The following is a 17,590-nucleotide window of genomic DNA, read 5'->3' as shown; positions in this document are numbered from 1 at the left end:
ATTCTCAACAGGATGTCGCTCGATCGAACAGACTGTTCGATCGGCTGGCATTCCCTACTACGAACGAGTTGTAAAATCAATCAAGTGTTGAAGCATAGTATCTCATGATCCGAAGAGTAATGTTTACCAAATCCAGTAGCATACTCGATCGAACATCACTCCGTCAATACCATACCTCAGGAAGTTTGAAAAGTGAGACGCCATGTGCTAGCCGATCGGCTGGCCCGGTCGATCGGCTGGCATGTCCGATCGGCTGGGCTGTTCGAACAGCCTAGCCGTTCGGCCAGCAAGTCTGACCTGGTCGGCCTTTCGTCTAACTCTTGGCTGTTTAATTACTTGTTGTCATATCGAGGTAGTTTGATAACGAGTTGAACTATGATATCCTCCGTTCCTACTCGTTTCCTCGGCTCGGACAGGAATCACCCAAGTCCGGCCGGTGAACGGTTCGGAACGTCGGTTTAGAGTTTAACCCATCGTCGGTGAACCTTGTATATAGAATCCGAATCTTGAACCTCTTAACTGTTAGAATGATTAGTTAGTCGGTTCAAGCTTCGTTTCTACCGGTTTTAAGGTTTTGAGTGTAAAAGGTTGAAGAAAGTTGGAAATTATTCATAAAAATGTTAAGATTCTTACAAATCTTAGTTTGTTTATGTGGAAACCGGTCAGATCTAAGCTATTCATGGTTAAATGAGGCCAAAGTTTGGTGTTCTTCAAGAACACCATGATGACATCACCCAAGAACACTTAGATCTTGGTGATTTCACGGTTAGAAATCAAGTTTTGAAAGATAGAAAGGTGTAGAATCATGCAATGATCAAAATCGTACAAGAATTAGAGTGAAAACTTACCGGAGTTGAGAGAAATCTGAGAAAAGGTGAAGAAGAAGGTTGGTTCGGTCAGAGCTTTCCAAAAATAGAAAGTGTGACAATGACAGCCCTATTTATAGGCTCCAAAAGAGGAAAGTGGCAGCTGATCGGCCAGGAGCTCCGATCGAATGGGCTGCTCGATCGGCTAGGAAGATGCTAGCCGATCGGCTGGCCTGCTCGATCAGGATGCCTCCTGTTCGATCCGCGACCCACTTTGAGCGTTTCGCGATGATTTTCGATGTTTCGATTTCGATGGACGATGATACGAATACGATAGAGTTCCTAGTCAAATTACTTTCAGTCCCAATCACTATATCTACATACAAGCATCTACATTTCACGTTTCGATGTCCGTTTCGATTGAGTTTGATTGCTTTTCGAGTTTCGATTCGATTTTCGATTGATTCGCTTGAGTACCACACCAAACATATAAGTAAACACGCACAAGTAACACATAAGGCACACACACACATATAACAATACCAGAGTTCGCATAATTCGAGTCTCGAGTTTGATTGATGAATCGATTAACTTGATTATTGATTGATTAACTTTATCGCATTGTTACTTCCTACTATTCATAGTCGTAAATTGGTCGCATTGATTAAACATTCGATCATTTCATTTAGACAACACTTACTCCACATAATACAAAAAGTAAAAAGAAACATTAACAGTCAAAGAAGTCAAAGTTGACTTGGACTTTGACTTTGACTTTGACATTCAAAAACACGGGGTGTTACAGTGTGCTAAGTGGACCGCCACCCACCCAATTATCCAACCAGAAGAGAGTCTTGTCACCGTTTCCAATAATCGGAGTAAGTCTTTCTTGTACATTTATTGACTGGTTTTAAGACATACGACCCATATTTACTATAGCCTTCCATACCCCTCCAATGGAATTTTTCATTGGAATATATGATAGACACCTACCACCTTCGTGAACGGCAGCGATCACTCTTGCCCATAAAGAATCTGGCTCATTCTTGAAACGCACAGCCCACTTGATCATTAAAGCTTTGTTTGTTGAGGCCAAACTACCAATACCCAATCCCCCGTTGTTTTTTGGTGCTACCACTTTGTACCATGGAACCCAACTAACTTTATTTTTATCCGTACAACCCCCCCCACAAGAACTTACACCTAATCCTTTCAAGATGTTTCAGTACTTGAATCGGTGCACAAAAAAGTGAAAGATAATACGTGGGAAGGTTACCTAGAACCGCTTCAATGAGTGTGACTCTACTGCCGAATGAAAGTGTACGAGCTTTCCATAAGGTGAGTTTTTCCTCAAATCTATCAATTATCGGTTTCCAGTTTCTGACCAATCCCATGTTCGAGCCAACCGGAAGGCCTAGGTAAGCGAAAGGAAGCACACCCGTTTTGCAATTTAAAATACAGGCCTTTTGTACAACCGCTCCCATATCTACTCCAATGCCGAATAGCTGACTTTTGTTAAAATTAACCTTAAGACCCGAAGAAAGGTTAAAACATCTCAATAGTCTTGAAAGGTTTTTAATGTTCGGTTCCGACCATTCTCCCACAAATAAAACATCATCCGCGTATATTAGGTGGGAGATAGTAGGACCATTGTTTGGCATTTTACACCCTTTGAAGATCCCATTATCGTTTGCTGTGACCGTAGCCACATGTAACGCTTCCATAGCAAGAATGAAGAGTAGAGGAGATAATGGATCTCCTTGGCGTACACCACGCTCAATCTTGAATTCTAATGAAGGAGAACCATTAACTAGTACCAAGGACCTCGCGGAGGACAAGATACCCATAATCCATTTTCGCCATAAAGCCGGGAACCCCATTTGTGACATTGTAGAATCCAGGAAACTCCAACTGACAGAATCGAAGGCCTTTTCAAAATCGACTTTGAACAACATCAACTTGTTTTTTGATTTTTTACTCCATGAGATAAGCTCATTGATTATCAACGGCCCATCTAGTATACTATGACCTTCAATATACGCAGTTTGCGTGTCACTCACCAAAAAACCAATCACTTGCTTAAGTCTTTTGGCCAGCACCTTTGAGATAACCTTTGAGATGCAACCGATGAGGTTAATCAGACGGAATTCATTTATGAGTTGTGGATTTGTTGATTTAGGCACCAGAGTGATGAAGCTCGAGTTGCAACCCCGACTTAACTTTCCATGAACATAGAAATATTCTAAAAGTTTGATAAAATCTGCTTCTAGAATATTCCAGAATCGTTTTATGAATCCGAAAGTGAAACCGTCTGGCTCCGGCGCCTTGTCTCCACCACAGTCCCAAATCGCCTCCTTAATCTCCTCTCTGGAGAATCATTTTACTAACATGGCTGATTGATCCAATGAAAGAACCTTAAAACCATTGTTAATAAAAGACGGTCTGTTGTGATTATCTTCTTTGAAGAGCTTCTTAAAGTAGGATTTAATTTCCTCTTTAAGAGAATCCGGTTCCGAGACCCATATGTTGTTGAAACTGAGACCATTGATCCCATTTTGCTTTTGATGACTTTTAATAATTCCGTGGAAAAAGGAGGAGTTTTCGTCTCCTTCCGTCAACCATTTGACTTTAGCCCTTTGTTTTAGGTCCTCCAGGTTGTTATCTTCTATTACCGACAGTGTTTTGACCCATATCTCTCTGTTTGTAATTTCCTCCTCTGTTAAAACTGCTGACTCAGCTTTGATATCTAAATCTTCAATTTTTTTTCCAAGGTCTCGAGTGATGTTGTCGTCTCGGATTTTTTTCTCCCTACACCACAGTTTTAAAGCCGCTTTTACAGCCTTCAATCGATGACTTACTGATTTATCCGGTGGATATATTTGCTGAATATTAGTATACGCTTTTGACACAATATCTAGCAAGCCTTCTTCGTTTAGCCAGGAATTGAAAAAACGAAAAGGAGGGGTCCCATATGATACTTCAGCACATTTTAAGAGTAACGGTCAATGATCTGACCTATACCTCGGCAAACCATTGAGTACAGCAGATGGCCATTTAGAAATGAAGGATTGACATACCAGAACTCTCTCAATTTTGCTTAAACGCTTGCCATCATCCGAACGATGAGTGAAAGAGCACCCAATCATAGTGTATTCTGATAATGCGGCTGAACGGATAAATTGATTGAAGGAGTCAGCAGCTTGGGGATTAAATTTCGAATTTTTCCTTTCACTTGGTTATCGTACACAGTTAAAGTCACCCGACAGGATCCATGAGCCACTATACAGATTCATTAGGTTGAGTAATTCCAGCCACAACTCTTTTTTAAGGTTGTTATCATGTGGAGTATAAATATTTATCACGTTTAAATCCCCACCCCCATTCTTTAGTTCTCCTAGTGTGGCCAAATAGAATCTACTTGAAACCGATGCTTTGCGAACAAATATCAATGGGTCCCAAATATTCAACAAACCCCCAGACCTCCCCGAGGCATCCACAAAGTCAGATTCAAGGACTGAATTGCCCCAGAAAGTGTTTACCTGAATTTTTGAGGAGTCTGTATGCTGCGTTTCCTGAATTGCGATTAAATTGATGTTGTTTTTTCGTTTCAGTTCTTTAATGTGCTCCGCTTTCAAGGGGTTACCGGCCCCTCTGATGTTTGCTGTAAGAAAATTCATTGGGGAAAGGTTGACACCTGTTCGGTAGTGACCTGCTTCCTGATTTCATCTTCTTTACCATTTAGCATGAAACCCAGACATTCACCAACTTCTTTAGTACGATCAGCCTCCAGTTCGATCCCATTAATGTCTCTTCGCTACTCCGAAGCAATCGAAGGTGATTGCTCTTCTTCTGATTTGGATTCCGTTGATTTGTTCCGATGTTTCGAGCCCTCTCCATTTTTGGGAACCCACAGAGTGTCTTTCATCTTCATCGATGGAAACCTATACTTCCCTTCCCTTTGATTGCCCAAACGGTTCGGTTGTGATGATGACTGTTGAGAGACAGCAGCGTTTTGATTCGGGGGGTTATTCAGATCAGTGGTATGTTTTTTTTATTTTGACCTGTTGTAACAATTCTCTGAGATTAAAGGGGTCTGGGGAGGCTTCTAGATCCAAATTATCTTGTTGATTGACCTGGATAGGGGGGTCTGCCTCATTAGGCCCATTTGGTGGTGTTTCGAAAACAGCTTCATCAAACAGTTTATTCAGGCCAATAGCTGAATCCTTGGCCCAAACGTCATCAGGCTTGTTACCTGGTGGGGGAGGAGGGGGTGTCATATGGGCCCAATTGTGATTCTTTTGAGTTTGAGGTTGAGGTTGATGAGGCCCATTCTTTGGAACCATTGTTATTGGATTGGGATTTGTTGGAACTATTTATTGTAGCCGCCATATTAACTGCTGGTGAATTGATTTTGTCCCTTACCTTTTGATTACCCTCCATCTTTCCAAGGTCCCCATTCTTCGATGCAGACCCTTCAGCTCCCAAGGGGCTTGTGGTTGAACCTGACTGAACGTAAACTATGTTTTTTCCATCCGTATTTTCCGGTTCACCGGACATAGCCGGAGCAAACAGAAAACCAGCACCAATATCTTCCATAATCAAAATCTCGTGTGGATGCCCATGCCATGCAATGGTCAGCTTACTGTTAACCCTAGCCACATTATTAGTAATAATTCCAATCGAACTAACTGATAGATCCAGGTCTTCATCACTGGCAGAGGACGGCATTACCACCGTGCCTATTAACCCTCTGATTTGATTAAAAATAGACGGACCCCAGAATTGTATAGGTACACCCCTGATAGATATTTTCGCTAGTCGTTGAAACGGTATGTACCTGCCGTCCCAAACATGAATATTTTTGAACCATTTTTCACAGTTTTCTTTCTTGTGTTCTAGGAAATCCAAAGCTTCATTCTGACAGTCCACCCATGTACCTGATTATAAAGCCCTTCAAACCATCTTCATCTAACAATTGTTTTAAGCCTTTGAGATCATAGGGATTTTTCACTTCAGCCACTAATGAGTCGCTTCTCTATCTTTTCGACGTTTCGCTTTCCACCACCGAGATGTTCATAGAATTTTCTGGTTCACTGGCATATTTAATTCCTATAACAACCTCAGCATAGGATCTATTCACGTTTGCATGACCCGGTTGTTTAATGGTGTTACCACCATTTCCATGTTCAACATCGACACTGTGAGTATGTTTATTAAGTTGCACCTGTTTGGACGGGTGGTGTTTGTTATATTTCTTTTCTTCATCCTTACCAAATTTCGCCGGTTTTACAAACAACTTTTTATGATCAATAGTTGCTGTACTCAGATACGCCGCCATGTTTTGAGCATCTTTGACTTCTTCAAATCTCAGAAAACCAAAAGTATTACCTCTTTTGTCTTTTTTCCTAGGTACATATGCATCCGTCATCAAACCAAAGTCTCTGAAAACATCCCATAGTAAGAAGCTGGAACAGTCATCTGGTAGGTTGCCGATGTAAAACGTCGTCTCCTTCGTTTGAGGCCGTCTGTGTTTCTTTTCACCATCAATCAGACGTTTTCCTTTGTACTTTACCACTCGCCATCGTTCTTCTTGATTATAATCATACCTCCGATCTTTTACGTGGCCTCCTCCTCTCTCCATTGTTGTAGTGACAATAGTGTTTTCACCAAGGGAAACACAGCCCCAGCAGCGAATGGAATCAATGAAATATCAAGATAGACCGGAAGGTCAAGTTTGAATCACAACCAATATGTAATTCAGGTCAGACCTCACACCCTATTTCAATACCCACTTCTTCGTCGAGCCACCAGCGGTTTGTTCCCGGTTTACTTCTCTTTACCAATCCCGGACGGCGAATGAGAGTTTCAAAAGTCAGGTTAGAAGTAAAGGTCAAGCCAGGGGTAAGCGACCTCGAAGGCTAACACAACCTCCTTCCCTCTGTCGAGCCAACCGGCGACGGTCTGTTATCTAGGTCCAGCGACCTTTGTTAGTATTCAAGAAGAAGAGAAAGAGAAATGGAGGATTCACGTTGTCGCAACGGATATCTACAATCCAATCAACGGACATTATGCGTTTCAAATCAAGGGTCCCATCATTACAAGCACTTGTTTGAATATGACACATGATAAAAGCGATTCTCTGGACAATATGGGATTATATACATGCCTTTTCTAAGGCTAACACAATACACACTTAGAGACTTGGTGAAGACACCCTTATCCCACAATCAAAACGATTCACCAAAATATGAGTGATTCCCACATTTATTTTAGCAAACATATTATTTTAGCAAAACCTCGTATAATAAATAAATAAATAAATAAAAATCTAAAAGAAGGCGCTGAGTTGTGAGGCGTTGATTGGTGGGCAGTATAAGAAGATGATTCGAAATTTCAACTGCAGAAGACGGAGTCTTGAGAGAAAATTTCAATTCAATCATTCTGCCAGTTGGCCACCAACTCAATTCAAACCCTCACCATCACCTTCACCATCTCCGCCCCTTCATATTTTCAAACATCTCCGATCACACACACACACCGGTCTTCAAAAGCCACCTCATTCTCTCTCTCTCTCTCTAACAATCATATTTTCAAACTTCTTCGAGGAGTTGAAGAGAGAGAACGCAACAGTCACTGATGACGTCACCTAATTGGGAGCTCAAGAATTGCTGCGATCGCGACCAGAAATTCTTTCTCGCTACCGTCGGCATCTATTCTCTCGTCATTCTCGCGGTTCGTTTCTTCTTTTTTAATTGAGATAACCCTAAATTTACTGCTGAAGACTTTTTCTGCGTTTTAGATATTTTGTAGTTGCGTGCCGATTAATGTGAAATTATTGTTTTGACTTGAATTTGTAGTGTGACCAGATAGATGAATTTAATTGTTAACAACTTTTAATGTGGTGGTTTAATTTTTAGTTAGATATGGTAGGAATTGGTGGATGGGAGTATTGTTACCTACTCGGATAGTTTCTAGGTAATAATTAGGCTTTGAATACCAAGATAGAAGACACATACGCCAGGTAGTCACCAACACGCACTCTAGGCGCAAAGAGTGAGCCTTGCGCCTAGGTGCAAGGTGTTTAAAAAGCAAGGGGGACAACATAAACGAACCATTTTCAGGGGTTTTAGACAAGTTGTAGGCTGGTTTAGGACTAGTTTAGGTTGGTTCCAGTCTTTTAGATCATTTTAATTTAATACCAGTTTTAGTTGTTCAGAATTTTTCACGCTGGAATTTGAAAAATCTCTCCGCAATCTAGCAGGAGTGCTTCGATCCCCGCAAGGCGTTTGGCTGTGTCTCACCTCGCGTGGGCTTCTGGGGCGCGTTTGACTACGTAGCATATATGACTGTGCTATGTATATGTGTTATTTATTATAAAAGAAAAGGAAGTACATTGGAGATTTTTTCACTTTGATATATATAGCTGACATAAAATGTCGGTATGAGTTAACAATTACAATCTACAATTATTGCAAACAATCTTCATTAATGAATAGAGTAATTATATGAGTGCTACTGCTACATCTTCTTAAGGAGTGAAAATTCTCCCTGTTAGTTAGCAGGCATGTCTCCATGATATTGAGGGGGATCTTTAGTAATATTATTTAGTGTACTTTACTATGTTGTCAAAGGCACAAGGCGCATAGGCAGTAGGCCTCGCCAGGAGCTTAGGCGTTAGATGCTTAAAAGTGAGGGCTTTTTTAAAGCGAGACACGTAGTGTAAAAATACCATTTTTAGGGGTTTTAGACATGTTTTAGGCTTGTTTAGGGGTAGTGTTGGCTGTTTTAGATCTGTTCGTACGATTTTTGGCCTTTGATTTTGAAGACGTTAATCTTGAATCGAAGAGATATAGATCAAGACGCATTATAGATAATTATGGTGAATTATTTATAGAGATTTGTAGGGATAATTGTTAGTTTGAATTAGATAGGTTTATGTGGTTGGTTTATTTATTCATATTAAGAGTGTTATAAAGTCGAGTTAGGACTAGAATGAGTTTTAGTATAAATAGGGGGTTAGGGTTATTGTATTTGTGTGCTTTCATTGATAAATAATAAAAGAGTCGAACGAGTTTGTTCAGATCGTGTTTGTGTGTTTGATCAAGGGCCTGATTTCCAACAGATTTTCCATGTTTGTTAAGTAAATTTATATCTATTTGAATGGATTGTACAGTTATGGAGGACATTTCTGCTTACACCATTCAAGCTTATCACAGTCTTTCTTCATGAAGCTAGCCATGCAATCGCTTGTAAGCTCACATGTGGAGAGGTAAAACCTAAAAGTCTTCATCTTGTTCCCGAATACACTATTTCATGCACGCAAGTTCCTCGTTTGTTTCTCATTTAGTTTTAGAACATCTGATCAAACTTAACGGCCATTAAGTCAACGTTGCATTTGGAACCAGTTTATATCTGTGTAATTCTGGACGTTTTCTTTATTAACAATTCTTGGACTCTGGTGTGTAGGTCATGGGCATGGAGGTTCATGCCAATGAGGGTGGGGTGACGCAGACACGCGGTGGAGTATATTGGTTAATATTGCCAGCCGGATGTATGTTAACTTCTTCTAAGCAATTGAATTTCTTCATTAAAAGGCGGAGTAAAGTACACGGATGGTTCTTGTGGTTTACCAAATTTTGGATTTGGTCCCTAGCTTTCCAAAAGTACACAGATGGTCTCTGTGGTTTGCACTTTGTAACGCATTTAGTTCCCAGCTTTTTCCAAAAGTACATGGATGGTCCTTGTGGTTTGCACTTTGTAACGCATTTAGTCCCTAACTTGTACATGCTAAAACCTTTAGATTTGTTGGCAAAGGACTAAATGTGTTACAAAGTGCAAACCACAGGGACCATCCGTGTACTTTTGGAAACCTAGGGACCAAATCAAAAAGTTTGTTAAACCACAGGGACCATCCGTGTAATTTACTCTTAAAAGGCACATATGTTTTCTTTACATTTTTAACACGGTCCTAGCATTCATAAATTTATAACATCCAGATCTCGGTTCATCGTTTTGGGGAATGCTTTTGATCCTGGCATCTACTGACCTTTTAACTGCGAGAATTGCTGCCGGATGTTTAGCAGCCGCCTTGCTTATCGTGCTCTTCATTGCCAAAAATGTAACTATATCACGCAATTAGTTAAACAAAAATTTTAATTTGAAATCCTAGTTATGGTTGCATGTCTACGATCTCATATATTTTGTGCTGTTGAAACAGTGGACTCTTCGAGGACTCTGCATTGGTCTGTAACTACAAATCTTTATAACTTATTATCCTTATTGACGTTTTTAATATAAAAAGAGATGCGTTTTGCTAAATAATTGTCATATATTTTTTTTTATTTTTCAACAGGATTCATCGTATTCCTTGCTATTGTTTGGCTACTGCAAGAAAAAACCACAGTCCGTATCCTTCGTTACGTCATTCTATTCATCGGTATTATCTTTTTCCATCTTTCACTTTCACCCGTATCAAGCAAACAGCATTTTGCTTATGAACTTGTGTTTCCCATTTGCAGGTGTCATGAACAGCTTGTTTTCGGTTTATGGTAACAATCTATACTAGTCATATAAGTTAACAAATTTCACATTTGGAATTAAAGTTTTATGTTACGTATGATATAAATCAAAATCTTTTGGCAGATATTTATGATGATTTAATTTCCCGGCGAGTTAATTCTAGTGACGCTGAAAAGTTTGCCGAAATTTGTCCTTGCCCGTGTAATGGTGTTGCTTGGGGAGTCATATGGTTAGTATCTGTGTAGAATATTTAATATTTCATTATGTAAGTTATATCTAATTTGGTTTCATTGTTTACCACTTTGTTGCAGGGGAATGATATCCTTCACTTTTCTCAGTGCTTCAGTTTACCTGGGACTTGTAATCTTGTCATGAGGTATTCTTCTGTTATATAAGAAATTATATAAAATAATATTGTGTGATTGCTGTGCCTATAAATATTCGAGTAAGAATCTGATTTTTTATTCTTGTTCACAGATTCATGGACTTTGAACTTCATTCATGGGGCTGTCTTGATGTGATCTGATTATTTACTGCACTAACTTTTAGTTTCATTCTTTTGACCCTTGGTTGGGTTACATACATATTGTTGCTTTGTGTGCATACAGTTTCAGTGTAGCAAAAAATTATTTTGTACTTTTTTTGTGGATATGCAAATTCAAATCTAGAGTTTCATCCTTTTTTACATATTGGTCAAATTATATGTAATATTCGTCTCTCATACTAACCAATATTTGTCCGTTTAGTTACAAAACATTTACATCATTGTTTTAGTTTCCCGAGTGAAGGTCAATGCAAATGAATCAAACGTTCAGCGAACAGTTCGTGAACCATTACGTAGGAAGTTCGTTTGTGTTCGTTCGTTTATTAAACAAACACAAACAAGACATTTTGTTCGTTTAGTTAAATGAACAAACATGAACAAAAGCACGTGTGTTCATTTATGTTCGTGAATGTTCGGTAACTTGTTCGTTTATTAATACTTCAAAATTTCGACAAATAAAATATATAATAAGTGTCGGTGTATTCGTTTGTTTCCCTTTGTGCTCGTTTTCGTTTGTTGCCAAAAATTAACAAACTAACATGGACAAGTTCATTTCCTTAACAAACATGAATATAAAATCTCGTTCAATAAGCGTTCATGAACAGTTCGTTAACACATATTTCTCAATCGTTCGGTTCATTTACAGTCCTAAAGGTCACCAACCTTGTATTGCTCATATGTTTAACTATAGAGCCCCTCTAGCCTACGTTAATATGTTCAAAACACATCGATGATATTTAGCATGGTGCATACAAATTGACCAGGTTATATGTAACATTCGTCTCTCATACTAACCAATATTGACCGTTTTCTCACAAACCGTTTACAACTTTGTTGTTGGTTTCCGGAATGAAGGTCACCTACCCTGTACTGCTCTCACCTGAGTATTTTTAATCGTAGAGCCCCTCTAGTCTACATGCTAAAAACGCATTGATGATATTTAACGTGGTGCATACAACTATACAAGAAAAGATTTTGATGTATATAAAAATGCCTCCAAGCACCAACTATGATTTGTTTGTTAGCCCTAAAATCAAATAAAAAAACACAAATAATTTTCGTATTCCAACGTAACAGATATGTGTACAGGTTATATATCTAAATCATCATCCGGATCCTCATCAGAATCAGGCATCTCATCATCTGAATCACGAAAATATATGATCTCTCCCCTGCCAGAATCCTCTTGTTTCTTCGAGTTCTCGACATACGCACCGTTTGATTCGTGTTTGTCTGATTTACGGCCATCATATATCTGAACTGATTTCTCCGTTTCTAGTAAAACGTAAATCACAACCAATAACAAACAAAACATTATGAATTTGAAACAACAAAGGTTTCGATGTTGGAAAACATGAATAAACTCATACCCTGGTGCTCAAATGGAAGTACAACTTTTGCTCTATCACTTCTTTCTTTATCTGACAGCTGCAAATTGAATTGCACCTGCCAAAACATATAAACATAAATTATACTGAAATATTTGAAAAAAAAAGAGTAAAATGCCATTTTCGTCCCTGAGATTTGGCTAGTTTTGCAATTTTCGTTCAAAAGTTTGTTTTTCCGCATTTGGATCCAAAAGGTTTAAAATCTTGTCATTTTCATCTGGCTCGTTAACTCCATCCATTTTTCTCCGTTAAGTCTGGGGTATTTCGGTTTTTTTGTTAACTTAAAGGGCAATTCAGTCTTCTTACATATAGCGAGAGCGACCGAATTTCCAGTTAGCAAAAAAGACGGAAATACCCCTGAGTTAACGGAGAAACATGGATGGAGTTAACAAACGGGATGAAAATGGCCAAATTTCAAACCTTTCGGATTCAGATGCGGAAAAACAAACCTTTGGACGAAAGTCACAAAACTGGTCAAACCTCAAGGACGAAAATGGCATTTTACTCAAAAAACATAATATAGTGACAGAAACTAACTTTAGGGACAAGGCTCTGTGCAACCGCATTCTCCCCGTATGCGATTGAAGTGAACTTGATCAACGAGTTCTCAATGGAAAACTCTTCACGCTGCAAAAAGGAAGTCTTTTAGTAATCAATTGCGTGTTTGTGAGTGTGTGTGTGTGTGTGAAGTAAGAACAAGGGTCGTACCATAACCCTAACGCGACCATTTCTTCGTTTGAGAGATGCATGAAACTGGCCTCTTTTGTAACTTTGTTCAAGCAAATAAAACTTATCAGTGTTCTCTGAAGTAAGTGGTTTTACATTAGCCACCATTGAAGACATGTATTCAAAAGCAGCAACAGCTTTCAAGTCATGGAGATCAGAATGCAGTAGCCAAAAGATGCTAGATACTTGAGCTGCAAGTAATCCAAATGCGACGATATTCACATAAGTTTGCTCGGATAACTTAAGTACATGAAGTGAATGACAAAAAACATACCATGGCTCCGGAGATTGCTTAACAGGCAAGCAACTGAAGACAGTGACGTGTGTCTTATCATCTCGGTTAACTGAAAAAAATACAAAAAAAAACTCAAAACCGATACCAATAAACCATAAGCAAAAATGGTTAATTACCGAGTCTATGGCAACTGAGAACCGATTTTTCCCGTCTCCAACAAGTCCTGAAAGCGAATAATAATCATGAGAATGAATGTACATCGAGTTTAAAATATATATAAGGCTGACCACATTATACCTACCTTTTCCTAATGTAAGAATCTGAGAGAACAAATCATCCAATTTTCTAACATCTTTGCAGACAGTAACGTTAAGTGAAGCTTCTGTTAATGGAGTTTTAATAACTCCATGATCCTTAAGACGTTCTTTCCACCCTAAAGGATCAGTATAACAATCCAAAACTCTCAGCCTGCACAGAAGATCCAACCATGATCTGTTTATATGAATACACAATTTATGTCTACAAATTGAAGAACATTAGACGTGAAATAATAATAATTATTTTTAGCAAACCCTAAGTCGATGATATTCTGACCATTCATGCGATCCGGCAACATCAATTCCTCTGTTTTCAAGCAATTGAGCTGTGAACGAAGGACTCCTCGAAAACGTCACGAGCACAATGCCTCTGAAACTCAAAACTGTTGATTTTAGAAAACATACATATCATAATATAGGGGTGGGTTCCAACGCTAAACTAGCTGCGTTGGAACCGGTCGTCAAACCCTAAATGCTAAACTCTAAAAGTTAAACCATAAATAGACATTCAGGATTAGATGAGCAGGTTCCAAGGCTGCTGAAATGAGTTCAATTAGAGTTCGTTTAGTCGGTTCCCCACTTTTACTTAGTTCCTGAATGAAGCTCTAGATATGAATATATTATGTAACTACTCGAATTCGAATTAACACTTGAAAAGCTAAATTCATACGGTTTTAAACAAAATCGGAAACTTACCGAGACTGAGATTTTCCGGATGAAATGAAGGACGAAAGCTGAGTGAAAACATAATGGAAGACAGTGGGACCAAACGGTGAATCAACAGAGTCGTTAATGGTGAGAGACGTTGCGTGTTCACCTTCCAGTGCTCCGTCACGTAACACTCTGCAAACGGCGTCCGCCATTGTTAAACGATTCCGGTACTTGTTGAATTAGGGTTTACGATTGGGACAAAACCCTAACTCGATTGGGAAGAAGAAGAAGAAGAAGAAAGTGTTTTATGCGGGGCATAAGATTTGTTTGTTACCATGTTAAGCCCTTAATGTTTTTGATTTGTGACCATTAAACCCTCGTCACAGGTTTTTGTGATTAAGTTAAACTGGATCGTAGTTATAAAAAATTGAACCTATCGAAAAAGTTTTGTTAGAGCGAGGCTATGGATTGTGGTTCACTAATGAATATTTCTAAATTGGAAAGACTATTATCAGGCAAAAAAAACCTCATTTTCCCTCCTCTCCCCTCCCCTGTTAAGTGGATCTCTGGAACACAAGGGTAGGGTGGTCACTAGTGATAAAATTTCATCACTCACAATATCCAATCATGTTTCGTCATGTCAGCAACCATTTTTCCATCACTCACAACCTTTTTTTAGTAGGGGTGGTCATCACTCACCACCACACCCAACAATTTCCCTCAACCAACAACTACCCTCACAAAACAAAAAATAACGCCGTGATAAAAATAACGAAAATTTGATTTCGTGGAAGATTAACGCGTTATACAATGACCGGCGGTGGAAGATTAACGCGTTAAACCATCACGCGTTATAGTTTAACGCAGTGCCCCGCCTCCTCTTAACATTACGTTAGCATCTTCTTCCATTATCTCTTTTCTTCATTGTCCAGTGACGTGGTCACTATCCCTTTTTTTTTAACCTCCGATTCATTTAATTTTTAAACAAAAAATAAAATTATACTTTTCACTAATATTAAAAAATACATAGTTTAAAGCAAAAAGAAACTATATGGATAAAATTAGAATTACATAATTAACAAAAAAAAAACTACAACTAATCATCATCGGAATTGACATGAGCGGAATTCCAAATACGGTTGAGAAAATCGGCACAAAAGTTGGGGTGCGTACGCTAGTTGTGTAATGCTCACATGTTTATCTCTTGTTGCACCTCCTCGTCAACCGGTTCAATATCCTCATAAATGTCGTTCAGATCGTATTTGCATATTGCACTACCTTCATCTTCAATACTTATGTTATTCAATAAGAAACAAGCATACATAATGTATCTCTATTTTTTGGGCATGAATGCATGTGTCGGGTGTTGCACAATGTGCCATCGTTGTTTTGAAACACCAAACAACCGTTCAACATCTTTTCTTGATGATTCTTGGCGTTTTTCTAGTTTATTTCTTTTATCATATGCGTGATACGGTATATTTTTAACAATTACTACATAGTTAGGGTATATAGCGACAACAAGGTATCCTTGTGGTTGTGTTCCACCCCCGAAACCATAAACGAAGAATCAGGTCTTGCACCCTTTATGAGGTCGTTGAATACCTCCGATTAATAAAGAACTTTTAAGTCGTTATTTGAACCAACAACACCAACGAAAGCATGCCAAACCTATAGATCTTGTGAAACCACACCTTCTAGCATTATTGAGAGATGTCCTATATCACTGCACATGAAGTGACCTCGCCATGCATTAGGGCAATTACGTCACAACCAATGTGCACAATCGATATTGCCTAGCATTCCAGAAAATCCATGTCTTTCTTCATTGGTTAGATATAGTTTTTCGATGCCCTTCCGTGTTGGTTTATACAAATACTTCTTGCTATATAGCTTGACCACACATTTGGAAATTTTATACAGACTATCGCGTGGTGTTCTTTCGGGCATCTTCAAATACACATCCCATGCATCACTAGAAGTGTCGTATGCCATTTTTCGAATCGCCGATGTGCAAGCAAAACCTATTTTATCTATGGCATCCCACAGTAATGTAAAAATGGGTCCATATTTGCCAAATCATCAGCAATACGTAGGAGTAGACGGCAACTCATTTGAAACTAAGGCCTAAATTGTTCATCGGTGTATACAGGGTTTTCAGCAAAGTAGTCACTCACCAATCGTTCGTGAGCATCTATAGTAACGAATTAAAAAACAAACAAATATTTAAAAACAATAAGGAAAAAATTAGTATCTTGACGTGTGCGAAGAGTAACACAAATTTATCACGATGCACAAGCTAGTTATAAAAGATGTAAAATACTTATAAGATTTAACTACACACGTTAACTGGAAGATATGTTACTAGGGTAAGATACCGAATATCAATTGTGGGCAGGACAACTCTTGATACTAAGTTATGTTAATATGTAATCTATGAAAGATAAGGTTGAAATAAAGATAATGAAAACTAAATACGGAAATACTAAAGAACATAAGATAATCAGAATGAGAAAAGGTAACTATCTATAATGGAACTATTAAAGGAGATTGACTTTGAATGAATGACTATACATATGGACATTATTAAGACCTAACTCGAAAACAGCATGTGAAGTGCTAAAATGGATTAGAGCCCATTAAGATTAATCTTGTTGAAGGGTAGGAGAAAAGCTATAGACACACCACACAACCTATTTTAACAAAGCAAGTTAATGCGACAGATTCATATGACTTAGGATTTCTAGGTTCGGTTCAGGATTGAACAACAAACATTGCAATTTATGAACTAATTAAGATCAACCGTATAGAAAACTCTAACTAGTTTTATACTAATTAATATTGTTATTATTGTTCAATTCTAAGAGGACCCGGGGTGGGTCAGTTAATTCACGTGATGGAAGTTTATAACTCCGTTATACACCGGCGCCGGTTAACACAAAACGCGTTATAAACAAAACGCGTTAAACGTATAACGCGTTGAACTTATCAAATGAATGTGTATTACTTGTACATTGGGTATTAATACTTGTACATTGGAATCCCATCACTAGTGATACCACCCCCCCTACATTTCTATCACTAGTGATAGAATATTGGTTGTGCACATGGCATGACTTGATTGGATAGTGGGAGTGATAGATTCTATCATTAGTGAACCACCCATAGTCCCCTAATATTAATCTTCTTACTATAAGTATAATTATAATTATTATTGATAATTACAGTGAAAAGTATTATTCTAAGCGTTATCAAGTAAATATAATATGGCCAAACGAAATGGACAAGTTGAATAAGGGGTTGACTTTTTATGATCAATAAAATGGGTCTTGTTGGGTTTGATTGATCTATAAACATTGCAATTTACGAACTAATTAAGATCAACCGTATAGAAAACTCTAACT

General features: G+C 38.4%; 2 protein-coding genes across 2 annotated transcripts; one reads left to right on the top strand and one right to left on the bottom strand.

The window, feature by feature from the left end:
- The first annotated feature begins 7,210 nt into the window (after nt 1-7,210).
- On the top strand, nt 7,211-11,012 carry LOC110895389. Its single transcript, XM_022142702.2, has 10 exons — nt 7,211-7,538; nt 8,980-9,075; nt 9,273-9,357; nt 9,803-9,924; nt 10,024-10,048; nt 10,159-10,242; nt 10,325-10,354; nt 10,449-10,554; nt 10,637-10,701; nt 10,803-11,012. Exons 1-9 carry the CDS (start codon nt 7,443-7,445, stop codon nt 10,698-10,700), a joined length of 708 nt encoding a protein of 235 aa, XP_021998394.1. The 5' UTR covers nt 7,211-7,442; the 3' UTR covers nt 10,701; nt 10,803-11,012.
- Nucleotides 11,013-11,830: 818 nt separating this feature from the next.
- LOC110895390 (elongator complex protein 5) lies at nt 11,831-14,525 on the bottom strand. Its single transcript, XM_022142703.2, has 9 exons — nt 14,232-14,525; nt 13,813-13,905; nt 13,520-13,686; nt 13,395-13,441; nt 13,258-13,327; nt 12,966-13,174; nt 12,795-12,884; nt 12,240-12,315; nt 11,831-12,144 (listed from the first exon to the last, which is right to left on the bottom strand). The coding sequence occupies exons 1-9, from the start codon at nt 14,396-14,398 to the stop codon at nt 11,960-11,962; spliced, it is 1,104 nt and encodes a 367-aa protein (XP_021998395.1). The 5' UTR covers nt 14,399-14,525; the 3' UTR covers nt 11,831-11,959.
- Nucleotides 14,526-17,590: the final 3,065 nt, after the last annotated feature.

Source organism: Helianthus annuus, chromosome 12, assembly GCF_002127325.2.
Source record: "Helianthus annuus cultivar XRQ/B chromosome 12, HanXRQr2.0-SUNRISE, whole genome shotgun sequence".
Classification (NCBI taxonomy): Eukaryota; Viridiplantae; Streptophyta; class Magnoliopsida; order Asterales; family Asteraceae; genus Helianthus; species Helianthus annuus.
Note: the sequence above shows the minus strand (reverse complement) of the source record. Positions and strands in the feature narration are given on the sequence as shown.

Coding starts and splice junctions, on each gene's coding strand:
- LOC110895389 (XM_022142702.2), top strand. CDS start 7,443: ATGACGTCACCTAATTGGGAGCTCAAGAATTGCTGCGATCGCGACCAG. Junction 7,539..8,979: donor ATTCTCTCGTCATTCTCGCG/GTTCGTTTCTTC, acceptor TGGATTGTACAG/TTATGGAGGACATTTCTGCT. Junction 9,358..9,802: donor GTTAATATTGCCAGCCGGAT/GTATGTTAACTT, acceptor TATAACATCCAG/ATCTCGGTTCATCGTTTTGG.
- LOC110895390 (XM_022142703.2), bottom strand. CDS start 14,398: ATGGCGGACGCCGTTTGCAGAGTGTTACGTGACGGAGCACTGGAAGGT. Junction 12,316..12,794: donor CACAGAGCCTTGTCCCTAAA/GTTAGTTTCTGT, acceptor ATGTTTTGGCAG/GTGCAATTCAATTTGCAGCT. Junction 12,145..12,239: donor ACTTCCATTTGAGCACCAGG/GTATGAGTTTAT, acceptor ACGTTTTACTAG/AAACGGAGAAATCAGTTCAG.